Genomic DNA, 11194 nt, shown 5'->3' with positions numbered 1-11194 from the left:
GCCCCGGGAAGCGAGCGAGAGGGCCCGTCGCCGCGCGCCCGCGCCGAGCACTCTGGGCTCTGTGGTTCGAGCGCGGCGCGGGAAGCGCGCCTCCTTCCGGTTCCCTTGCGGCGCCCCCGGCGCCGGGACTACGTTTCCCGTCAGGCTTTGCGGCTCTCCCCGCAGTACCCATCCCTCTCCCCCCCGCCCCGCGCCGCTTTTGGCGGAGACATTTGCGAAGCGAGTCTCTCCAAGATGGCGGCCTGGGGAAGGAGGCGCGCGGGGCCCGGCGGCGCCAGCCAAGGCGGAGGCCGGGAGAGGTGAGCGGGCAGCGCCTTCCTTCCCTTGCCTTGCAGCCCTGGGCCTGGGGGAGGCTTTAAGGGGCCTCGTTCCTTCTCCCTGCAATTTGGGAGGGGGGTCCTAGGGCCTTTTATGGGGGGTGCAAAATGGGGGCAGGTTGGGGGCCTTTTATAGGGGTGCAATTGCACCCCGGGGCGGGTTGGGGGTCTTTTGGGGGGTTGCAATTGGACCTTGGGGTGGGTTGGGGGTCTTTTGGGGGTTGCATTTGCACCTTGGGGCGGGTTGGGGGTCTTTTGGGGGGTTGCATTTGCACCTTGGGGCGGGTTGGGGGATATTTTGGGGGGTTGCATTTGCACCTTGGGGCGGGTTGGGGGTGCTTTGAGGTCTATGGAGCAGGGGGCAGCAGGAGCATGGGGGAGACGAGTGCAACCTGAGTTTGGGGGGCTGGGGTGAAGGTTATGGGGTGCCAGGTTTCTCTTGGGATGGCTCCTTCCCATCCCCATAGGTGTGGCTCTCCAGAGGCCCGTGGGCTACAATTCCCATGAGCCCCGGCCAGGGGCTCATGGGGATTGTAGTCCACGGGCCTCTGGAGAGTCACACTTGGGCCACCCTGTGATTTATACTTAAATTCACCCCCTGTAGCAGCGCCAAGACCAGCCAGCATTCAGGCTGTGACCTTCCAAGTGTCCAAGCTCCTTTCCTCCCACACAAGTCAGGAAGTTTCGACACACGAAAGCTGATTCAGTGAAACCCAGTGGCCAAACTCCATGGGCTGCAATGCCCGTGCTGGTAGGGGCTCCTGGTAGTTGTAGTCCGTGGATGTCCTCCGTGGCAGGGCTAGCCAAAGCGTGGCTCTCCAGATGTCCACGAACTACAACGACCAGGAGCCCCTACCAGCACAGGCATTGCAACCCTTCGAGTTTGGCCACTGTGCTCACTCTCCAGATTGCAGGCCGCAACTCTGAACCCTTCCACCAAGCTGGCTCTCCGAAGTAATAATGCTATGCTTCAGGTGTAGAAGTTTTGAGGACAGAGGCTGGGCCTTGGATTGGTCCTGAGCACCAGTCAAACAATAGCAAGGGGGGGGCGTCTGTGTGTGCGTGTGAAACAGCAAGCATGAGGTCAGTGGCTTGGCAGGGTTGGCTCTCCAAATGTCCTTGGACTACAATTACCATGTGCCCCTGCCAGTCCAGGACATGCAGGCAGAGGCGAGGAAGGTCAAGGGAGAGGTGATGTTGCCCTAGGAGTCGGTGTTCACCTTAAAGGCATTTATTTATTCATTATTAGATTTCTATACCACCCTCCCATACAGGCCGGGGCGGTTCAGGGGGCAATCCATGCAACGGTCTGAACATATAGCACAGCCATAGAATAATACATTGGTTTGGAGCTGGTACCCAGCACATGCAGGGAAGAGTCCAGCTGTGTCGTAGTTCTGGGAGGGGAGAATATGGAACAGGTCTGCTGAAAAGAAAGCTTCCCCACTGCAAAGGGGAAGGGGGAGAAACAGGCAAAGGAAGGCCGCTTTAAAACCGTCCTCTTGTTCGGAGGAAGCTCTCGCGGTTCCCAGATGTTAGTCCGGGAGGTGACAAGAGCTGCTGTTGAAAATCTTCTCGGATGCTCCAGTGAGCTATTTTTGCAGGCCTGTAAACACCGCCCCAAAAAAATCCCTCGGACGCGACCTCTTCATGCCCAGCTGCTCCAAGAGGTTGAGTGATTTGTGTTTTTCGGGGGCTGAACGCCTTGGGGGGGATTTGGGACGGGGCTGAGAGGGAACACGGCGAACCCTGCTTGCTGTCCCCTTTGGCATGTTGAACCATTAGCCCCTTAAAACCACAGGGAAGTCCAATAGGAAGGGGAAACTTCTGCTAAGGGGAACCCTGCGTTCTCTCCCGGTGAAACAAGTCCTTTTAAAAAGCCTGTGGGTTACATCCTGAAGTTCTTGGCATGGGATCGTGCACCTTCTGTTCTGCATTAGCCAGTGGCCAGACCACTGGTATTCTGAGAACTGCAACTAACTTTAGTTTTTGTACCCTCGTTCACAGTTTGCGAGAAGTTTCTGTAATTTTTTTAATTGTTGCATTATCTCTAGTGACGGCACCGCAAAGATGTAATCCCAAAGGCTTTTTAGGAAGACCTTATCAGAAAAAAGTAGCAAGCCATGGTTGGTATCGGTCATAGGGAAACATCAGCAGCGGGGTTGATGTCTGTAATGGAGGATATGTTATCTAGTAACTGGGCCTTCTAACAGGCACTGGGTTTTATCTTTGTTTCCACAAGGACAGCAGGGACGACGGGAGTAGCTCTTCACTTCCTAGCAGGGGCGACGGGAGTAGCTCTTCACTTCCTTGCAGTGACCCGGTAATGTGGTGCATTCAGGTCGTTTTGGTGGAGAAGCATTGGGTGACCGTCTCTCCCCACTGGGAAGTTGGGAGTGTTCCTTTGGGACTTTGGTTATTTTTTTTTTCCTGGCAACACCTGCGTAACTTTGGATGCCAAAGCTTCTCGGCTGGAGAAGCGATCCGGTGTTCATCAAAGTTTACAGAGTGTGATGGATGCAGTTCCTTTTGTTTGTTGCGAGGTGACCAGGTTCCCGCTGCAAGAAGCCCGATTTCTCTTCTCCAGATTGCTTCAGGAACTGCTCTGGAGTCGTGGTTAAGGGCAGCGACCTCTAATCTGCAGAACTGGGTTTGATTCCCCGCTTCTCCACATGCAGCCAGCTTCGTGACCTTCGACCAGTCACAGAGCAGTTCTCTCAGAGCTCTCAGCCTCACCCGCCTCACAGGGTTTCTGTTCTGGGGAGAGGAAAGGAAGGCCACTTTGAGACTCCTATGGAGCAGTGAAAAGGGGGGGTATAAAACCCACTCTGCTGCTTCTGCTGCTGGTTTGAGTCTAAAAGGCAGTGGAAAACCAGATGAATACAAAGCCCAACAGGATAGAATCTGGAGGTTGGTCTGTTGTCTGTTCTAGTCATTTGACAACCTCCCTGTGACCAGATGTTTCACGGAACAAAAGAGCCCCTTCCGAAACCAGTCAGCCTTTCTCTGATAATGGAACTAATTGTGAGAGCCAGTTTGGTGTAGTGGTTAGGAGTGCGGACTTCTAATCTGGCATGCCGGGTTCGATTCTGCGCTTCCCCACATGCAGCCAGCTGGGTGACCTTGGGCTCTGCATGGCAATGATAAAACTGTTCTGACTGAGCAGTGATATCAGGGCTCTCAGCCTCACCCACCCCACAGGGTGTCTGTTGTGGGGAGAGGAAAGGGAAGGTGACCGTAAGCCGCTTTGAGACTCCTTCGGGTAGGGAAAAGTGGCATATAAGAACCAACTCTTCTTCAGTAATCTCAGGGCTCTCTCAGCCTCACCCACCCCACACAGTGTCTGTTTTGGGGAGAGGAAAGGGAAGGCGACTGGAAGCCTCTTTGAGCCTCCTTCGGGTAGGGAAAAGCGGCATAGAAGAACCAACTCTTCTTCTTCTTCTAATTAATACAAGGGATGAGCTTTCAAGTACGTGTTGCTGCAAGATCCCTTAAAAACCGTTTCCTCTACGCAGGTCCAAATAAGCACATTAGAATCAAATCAAATGAATAGCCATGTTGGTCTAAAGTAGCACAATAAGACCAGAGTCCGGTGGGCACCTTTAAGACCAACAAGGATTTATTCAAGGCGGTAGGTTTTGAGGGCAAGCACTTTTCCTTGATAGCTTTCTAGATCTCCTTATTCTGGAGAATCCCAGCCTGGGTTTCTGTTGCCGAGCAAAGAAAAAATTGACTTGTAGCAGCTTGCAATATCTTCTTTAATCCTAAATTTGTAGTTCCCTCCTATTTCAAAATCCAACACTTAACCTAGCTTTAGCCTGTACCAGGTTGAGGTTTTGATTTTGAAACACGATGGAAATGCACATTTGGGATTAAGGAAGACGATATTACAAGCTGCCACAGGTCGAATTTTTCTTTACTCTGATTGCTCTGGTTCGGCTAGCTGTCCTTTGCTTCTTTGGTTTTCGGTTGACAGGAAAAAGCCCCTTGTTGTGATTCACACCGCCCTGAGCCAGTTTCGGGAGAGTGGTCTAGAAATTTAATAAATAATCATCATAAATGGTAATAAAAGCAACACATCTGATACAAGTGCGAATTTGAGGGTTGGATGAAGGGGTCAGTCTTGGGATAGGATTCTCCTTCCGAGACTCTCAGCAAAACCGACCCAGAGAGTCTGCAACCTCTTCCATAAAGAGCCGGAGCCGAATGTATGTTCAGATACCTGAGCCCTGGCCAAGAGCTTAAAGAACAGAATGTTATAGCCGGCTCGGACATCACAGGCCCGTCATAGAGACATCTGCAAGTATTTCAGGCCCCTTCGCGACTCCGGCGTTTCACGATCGGCTGGCACACTGGACTGGAAGTGCTGTTTCCTGCGCCGTTTTTGATATCCGGGAGAAATGAGTTTCAATTCGTCGGTGGGCTTATCTGTTGGGCTTGGTCAGGACGCGAGTTCCCTTCCCTTATAGCAGCTCGAATTCAAACTCAAGGTGGTGGACAACCGCAGGGAGCACTGGGAAATAAGGGAAAGAGAGAAGAAGAAGAAGAAGAGCTGGTTCTTATATGCCACTTTTCCCTACCGGAAGGAGTCTCAGAGTGGCTTCCAGTTGCCTTCCCTTTCCTCTCCCCACAACAGACACCCTGTGAGGTGGGTGAGGCTGAGAGAGCCCTGATATCACTGCCCAATCAGAACAGCTTTATCAGTGCCATGGCGAGCCCAGGGTCACCCAGATGGCTGCATGTGGGGGAGGCGCAGAATCGAACCTGGCATGCCAGATTAGAAGTCCGCGCTCCTAACCACTATACCAAACTGGCTCTCAAATAAGACCCACACGGGGTCTGCTGCTGCTTTAATAGTGTAATTTTAATTTCCACAGCCAAGTACATCTCCAGGGGCCAGTCCGACGCCTTGCAGGACAGCCGTCCCGCCTGGCCACACCCACTTCCTAAAAACTGTTGTTGGGGCGGGGCGTGAAGGGGTCTACAGCCATGATGACGCCCCCGGGTGCCATGTTGGGGACCCCTGCCTCCTAGGCTGGTTGTAAGCCTGTGACACGGCGTTGAAAATTCAAAGCTGCTATATCAATACTGTCAATACGGCTTTTGTCTCCGCTCCCTAAAATACGGATTTACAGTCCTCTCTGAGGCCAACGTGCTCTTAACAGCCTGGCCAAAGAAGTTGGGTTTGCAGAAGAAACGTTTGTAAACGTCGTTCGGTTTGCGGAAGAAACCGAAGGCCGAGCTCAAACACGGAAAGCGAGTCGGGATTTTGCCCTTTCCCTTGCGCGAAAGGCTCGATCCGCCCTGGGAGTTTTCAGGTTGGAGAAACCGGCAGAAGTGACTTTAACTCAGGTTTGAACTCGTGGCTTCAGAAGCAAAGGGAGGGCGGGCGCCTGTGCGTTTTTTCACGTCTGTTCGCGCAGTAATTCCACAAACGCACACAAAGTCTTGCTCCAGTGGTCTGACGTTCGTGGGCGGACGACAGCAGGCTGCAGAGAGATGCACTGGGAAAGCTTCACCGCTGTTCTTGGTTCCGATCCGCCGTTCCCGCCAGGGTGCTACTCCTCTCCTGGAAGCCATTGGGTCAAGTCAGTGCCCTGGTTGGGTGACGTGGCATCGGTCCGCTGTAGCTTATGGCGTTGAGACTTAATGGCGTTTCGGCTGGGTCTTGAGCTATAGCAGGAGGCTGTACTGCTTTAATTATGGGGGGGGGGGATTATTCCCACTACCTCTAAATCAGGGGTAGTCAAACTGCGGCCCTCCAGATGTCCATGGACTACAATTCCCAAGAGCCCCCTGCCAGCGAATGCTGGCAGGGGGCTCCTGGGAATTGTAGTCCATGGACATCTGGAGGGCCGCAGTTTGACTACCCCTGCTCTAAATGAATCCGGTAGTGGGTTATATGGAGAGCTTCCGAAAAAGCAGCTGCTAAGTAGATAATCCTGGATAGACCAGAGGTATAAGACAAATTCATGTATTCATGTGAAGGAGAGCTGTGTGTTTGTTTTTTTGGTACCCTGCTTTTTCCCACTCAAAGGGGCTTACAAACGCCTTCTCTTCCTCTCCCCACAACAGACACCCTGTGAGGGAGGGGAGGCTGAGCTGTGAGAGAGCTGGGACTGGCCCACAGTCACCCAGCAGCCTTGTGTGTCTCCAAGTGGCTTACAGTCACCTTCCTTTCCTCTCCCTGCAACAGACACCCTGTGAGGCGGGGGTGGCGGAGAGAGCTCCGAGAGAACTGAGACAGAGGACGCACTCTAACTGATCGATGAATTAAATTAAATGTGAATCAACGGGCACACTGACACCTCGATATAGGTGCCTTTTTGAGATTCTGAAGGAAGTGGAATTTTGGGGGGCCAAATTAAGCAGATGCTGTTATGTATTTTTAGATGGCAAGGGTGTTAATATTTCCTTTTTCCCCCCTTTCTGTTACGTTAGCGCACTTGGGTACTGGCGTCTTCCGTTGATTCAGGTTGAGAACTGGTTCGCACGGCCAGCTGAATTGGGAACCCTTAAAACTAGCAGCCTGTAACGCACATGTGTGCTGTTGGGGAAATAAGTGTGTGAAGCATCAATCTCTTTTTTCCTAAGCAATTGGAATTCTGGTTATCCCGTGTGTTCCCTGGAGGTATTTGCAAATGTACGTACTTCTTCTGTCTAAACCTCCGGAAGAAGTTCCTGACAGTCAGAGCGGTTCCTCAGTGGAACAGGCTTCCTCGGGAGGTGGTGGGTTCTCCATCTTTGGAGGTTTTTAAACAGAGGCTGGAGAGCCATCTGACAGAGAGGCTGATTCTGTGAAGGCTTAAGGGGGTGGCAGGTGACAGTGGAGGAGCGAGAGGGTGGTGAGTGTCCTGCATAGTGCAGGGGGTTGGACTAGATGACCCACGAGGTCCCTTCCAACTCTAGGATTCTATTATTCTACAAGCAGATAAAATTGGCGAATCTTCAGTCCTAGATTCTTGGCTGATGTGGAGGTGTTCTTCTCACCAGCCTGGCTTCATCCCCATCTTCTTAAAGGAGGTGGACGGACTCAGTAGCTCCCACAGCTTTAGTTCTGATTGCTGATCATTTCCAAGATCAAAAGTTCATTGTATAGCAGTCTGGCTAGGCGTATACCAAAAACCCAGCTTTCTGGAAGGGGGCGGCCATCCATCGGCAACCTTGGGGGGGCTACGAAGGGTGAGTGACGCAGAACTCTATACAGTTTTTAAAAAATTGCAACAAGGCAGCAAAACGTCTCGCTGCGTTTCCGCACCCATTTCTCGAGATGTTTCCCCGCGTCGAGCCACAGACGTCTCTTCCCCCCTGCTTCCCACTCCACTAAAGTTTGGTTTCTTTTCCCCCCACCCAGGGCCACTTGATGCAAACACTGTCCCAGACAGGCACTAAACAGAACTCCGCACAGCACAAAACATCCCTTTGTGGCTTTTTTTGGGGGGATGAGTTTGTGAAAAGGTCTAGAAAAGGAGCGTGGGGAGCCAATCAGCTGCCCCGGGGCTTTGTCCCGGGCCCAGGCTGTTGCTAACAAAAGGGGGGGTCTACGGCATCGCTCGGGCGGCAGATAAAGCTCTCCCCTGACAAAGCAACTTTAAAGCGGTGCTAAATCGATTATTGACGCTCTGAGCATCCAGAGTGAAATGCTAGCGGTGGTGGGGGGGTTTGAAGGCTCTGGTAGGGGCCAGATGGGCCTATGGGATGGAATGCAGTAGCTGCTGGTGCTCTTAAATTCTCCCCCCCCCCCAAAAAAAAAAACCTCACAGAACTGGGGGTGGGGTGGGGAGCCCACCTTTCTGGCCCTTGACTTTGGCTTTGCGTTTCCAGGTGCCCAAAATAAAACGCCAGTAAAAGAGGACTTTTTGATGCTTCTTTAGATGCACATGTTTTATTTTCTGGCCTTTTCCCTGTCCGTAGCAGGTTTTTCTCAACCAGGGTTCCGCGAAGCCCTGGCGTTTCTCGGCGGCCCTGGAAGGCATTCCCAAATGGGTGGGCTTTGGTTAAGTTTTGCTGTATTTTTAAAAGCTGCTAAACATTGACCAGGTGCTACCAGACGTGGATGGTCATGTCGACCGCTTCCCCCCCCTCCCAAAATGGCCAGGGATGGGCCTGGAGGGGTGAGAAGGGGAGGGGCCCCGGGTGGGTGGGTGAGTGGCATGTCCATAGCTGTGCTTCCCAATCGTACTGGGAACCATCGGACTACTTCTGGGGTTTCTTGAAGCCAGAAGAATGCTTCCGGGGTTTCTCGATGGTAAGCAAGTTTGCAATTGCGTCTGTAAAGTTTGGAAATGCAAAATATTGCAGTGGGGTTCTCGTAGCCAAGAACGCGGTTGCTGTATCTAATGTGTCTAATTTTCACTACGTCTAATTTTCCTCTGTGTCTAATTTTCACGGACGCCTCTCCCCCCGCCCTCCTGCCCCAGGTCATCCCACAAAGTAAGCCTTGAAATCCTGCAGCACGTGGCAGTATAAATCCACCTGAGCCCCAGCTTCCAACCTCTTCAGGGCAGGGAACTTAGGGGGCCCACAGGTGAGCAGGGCAGGTGAGGCGTAGCCGAGAGGGGCGCTCCCCGGCGACTCTTCCGACTTCAACCCTTGCCTTTCTCCCCGCAGGGTCGCCTTGTCCGCCACGGACTGCTACATCGTCCACGAAATCTACAACGGGGAGAACGCTCAGGACCAGTTTGAGTACGAGCTGGAGCAGGCCTTGGAGGCCCAGTACAAATACATCGTGATCGAGCCCACGCGTATCGGGGACGAGACGGCCCGCTGGATCACCGTCGGCAACTGCCTGCACAAGACGGCCGTGCTGGCGGGCACGGCCTGCCTCCTCACCCCGCTGGTGCTCCCCGCGGATTATTCCCACTACCTCTCCCTGCCCGCCGGCGTGCTGAGCATAGCCTGCGGCACCCTCTACGGGATCTCCTGGCAGTTCGACCCTTGCTGTAAGTACCAGGTGGAGTACAACGCCTACAAACTCTCCCGCTTGCCCCTGCATACGCTCACCTCCTCCACGCCCGTGGTCCTGGTGAGGAAGGACGACCTGCATAGAAAGAGACTGCACAACACGATAGCCCTGGCCGCCCTGGTGTACTGTGTAAAGAAGATTTACGAGCTCTACGCCGTATGATTTGCGCGGGTGGGGGAAGGCGGCACCCACCACGGACGAAAGGAAAAATATGAAACAAAAAAGGAAGACGAAGCGGCAGGCTCCCACGGTTTAACGATCGGTCCCCCCCCTACCCCCCTTCGTGATGGGCACCCGGGACGTGGTTTGGTTTGTTCCACTTGGGTGGAGTTTTGTTTGTTTTTTTTTCCTCCCTTTCTTTCTCTCCCCCCTCTCCCGGGAAACGAAAATAACGTGTCACTGATTGGTGCGGCAAAACAGGGGGGACGGCCCGTCTCCTCTTATGCCCCGGACATGAATCTGCTGCACGGCGGGACGCTGCGGGAGCCCAAGTCGGTCACGGAAAGTCAATGAGCGGAAACGATGCGTAGGAAAGGCGGGAGGGAAGCGCGGACCTGTCGTCCTCCCTCCCTCCTCTCTCTCTCTCTCTCTCTCTCTCTCTTTTTTTTTTTGAGAAACCTTTAAGTATATTGTTTAATTGTACTCTGCAGAACCGGCTCGGAATTCCACTGACCATTCATTAAAGGATGAGAATTTCGAACAGAAAAATTCTTGCTTTCTTCCCCCTGACCCTTTTCCCTTTGCTTTTTGGTGCCAGAGCTGCTCCTGGAAAACTTGTTTCGGGGATGCTTCGGCTGACGGGAGGTAGAGGGTGGGACTCCTTCTGGACTGACACGAGGGCTGCAGCCTTCTGGAAGGCGAGGGAGGCTAAACTGCGGCTTCCCAGATATCCGTGGGTTACAATTAGTAGACAATCAGCGTGCTGGCCGGGGCTCGTGGGAATTGTAGTCCGTGGATATCTGGAGGGCCGCAGTTTAGCCACCCCTGCTCTACGGCATCTAGTGGTGGGGCTGAATTGTCAGGGGAAGCCCCTCAGCATGATAATCCCCCCCTCCATAAATGTTCCCTGCATTAGTGCTGCTGTGGAATATTGAAATAACCTCCAAGCTATTGCAGCACCTCGCCCGTCTTCCTGCCCAAGAGAGATTCCACTCAAGGCAGGAATTGGAGGGTGCAACCCGAGAACGACCTCCCTATGCTTGTCTGTGCCTCGGCTCAGTCTGTCGGCCGACTATCCACAGCTCCGTTACGCCTGGCAGGTTAGCAGGCAGTGCTGTGAGTAACTCTCCCCCGGCCCGGATTTGCTTAAATGGCGAGTTTCAGATTGCTCCCCGCTGAAATGGCAACAGCGGCTGTCACGTGACCTTCACCGAGGCTACTTCCGCCCTGGATCCCAAGGAAACCCGGCCGCCCAAAAGCTCACCAAGCATCATCCAGGACTCCTGGGAGTGAGACCGTCGGAGACCCAGTGAGATTTTGGGGTAGGGGCTTCCGACAGTCAAAGCTCTTTGTCTGATAACGGAGCGGTGGCTGTTGAAAGCTCCTCCCCCCTCCCCAAAAAATCTTGTCTTTTATTTTATTTTTACTGCAGACCAACATGGGGTACCCTTCTCGTCAAGCTAATAAGTATGACGCTATTCGATGCAGAAGTGCTGGCAGGGGCTTATGGGAACTGTAGTCCGTGGCCGTTTGTTAGGCCGCAGTTCGGCCACCCCTGGCGATCTGCCGATATTTCGATCGCTCCTTCGCTGAATCTTTGAAAAGCGACTTTGACAAGTCCCTGCCTCTCTGTGCCACACTTGAACTTGAGAACAGGGCGGTGAAACCCGAGCGGCCCAGAGAGGCAGCTCCCCCCTCCCCTCCTTTCACGTGTGGTCACTGCAAGGCGACCTCTGTGCGGGGAAGGCTGCGA

General features: G+C 53.3%; 1 protein-coding gene across 1 annotated transcript; it reads left to right on the top strand.

Moving 5' to 3' along the window:
- The first annotated feature begins 94 nt into the window (after positions 1-94).
- TMEM11 (transmembrane protein 11) lies at positions 95-9990 on the top strand. Its single transcript, XM_077316365.1, has 2 exons — positions 95-299; positions 8928-9990. The coding sequence occupies exons 1-2, from the start codon at positions 235-237 to the stop codon at positions 9442-9444; spliced, it is 582 nt and encodes a 193-aa protein (XP_077172480.1). The 5' UTR covers positions 95-234; the 3' UTR covers positions 9445-9990.
- Positions 9991-11194: the final 1204 nt, after the last annotated feature.

This window comes from Paroedura picta, chromosome 17 (genome assembly GCF_049243985.1).
Source record: "Paroedura picta isolate Pp20150507F chromosome 17, Ppicta_v3.0, whole genome shotgun sequence".
NCBI classification, from domain to species: domain Eukaryota; kingdom Metazoa; phylum Chordata; class Lepidosauria; order Squamata; family Gekkonidae; genus Paroedura; species Paroedura picta.
The sequence above is the reverse complement of the archived record's forward strand: the minus strand, read 5'-3'. Positions and strand labels throughout refer to the sequence as shown.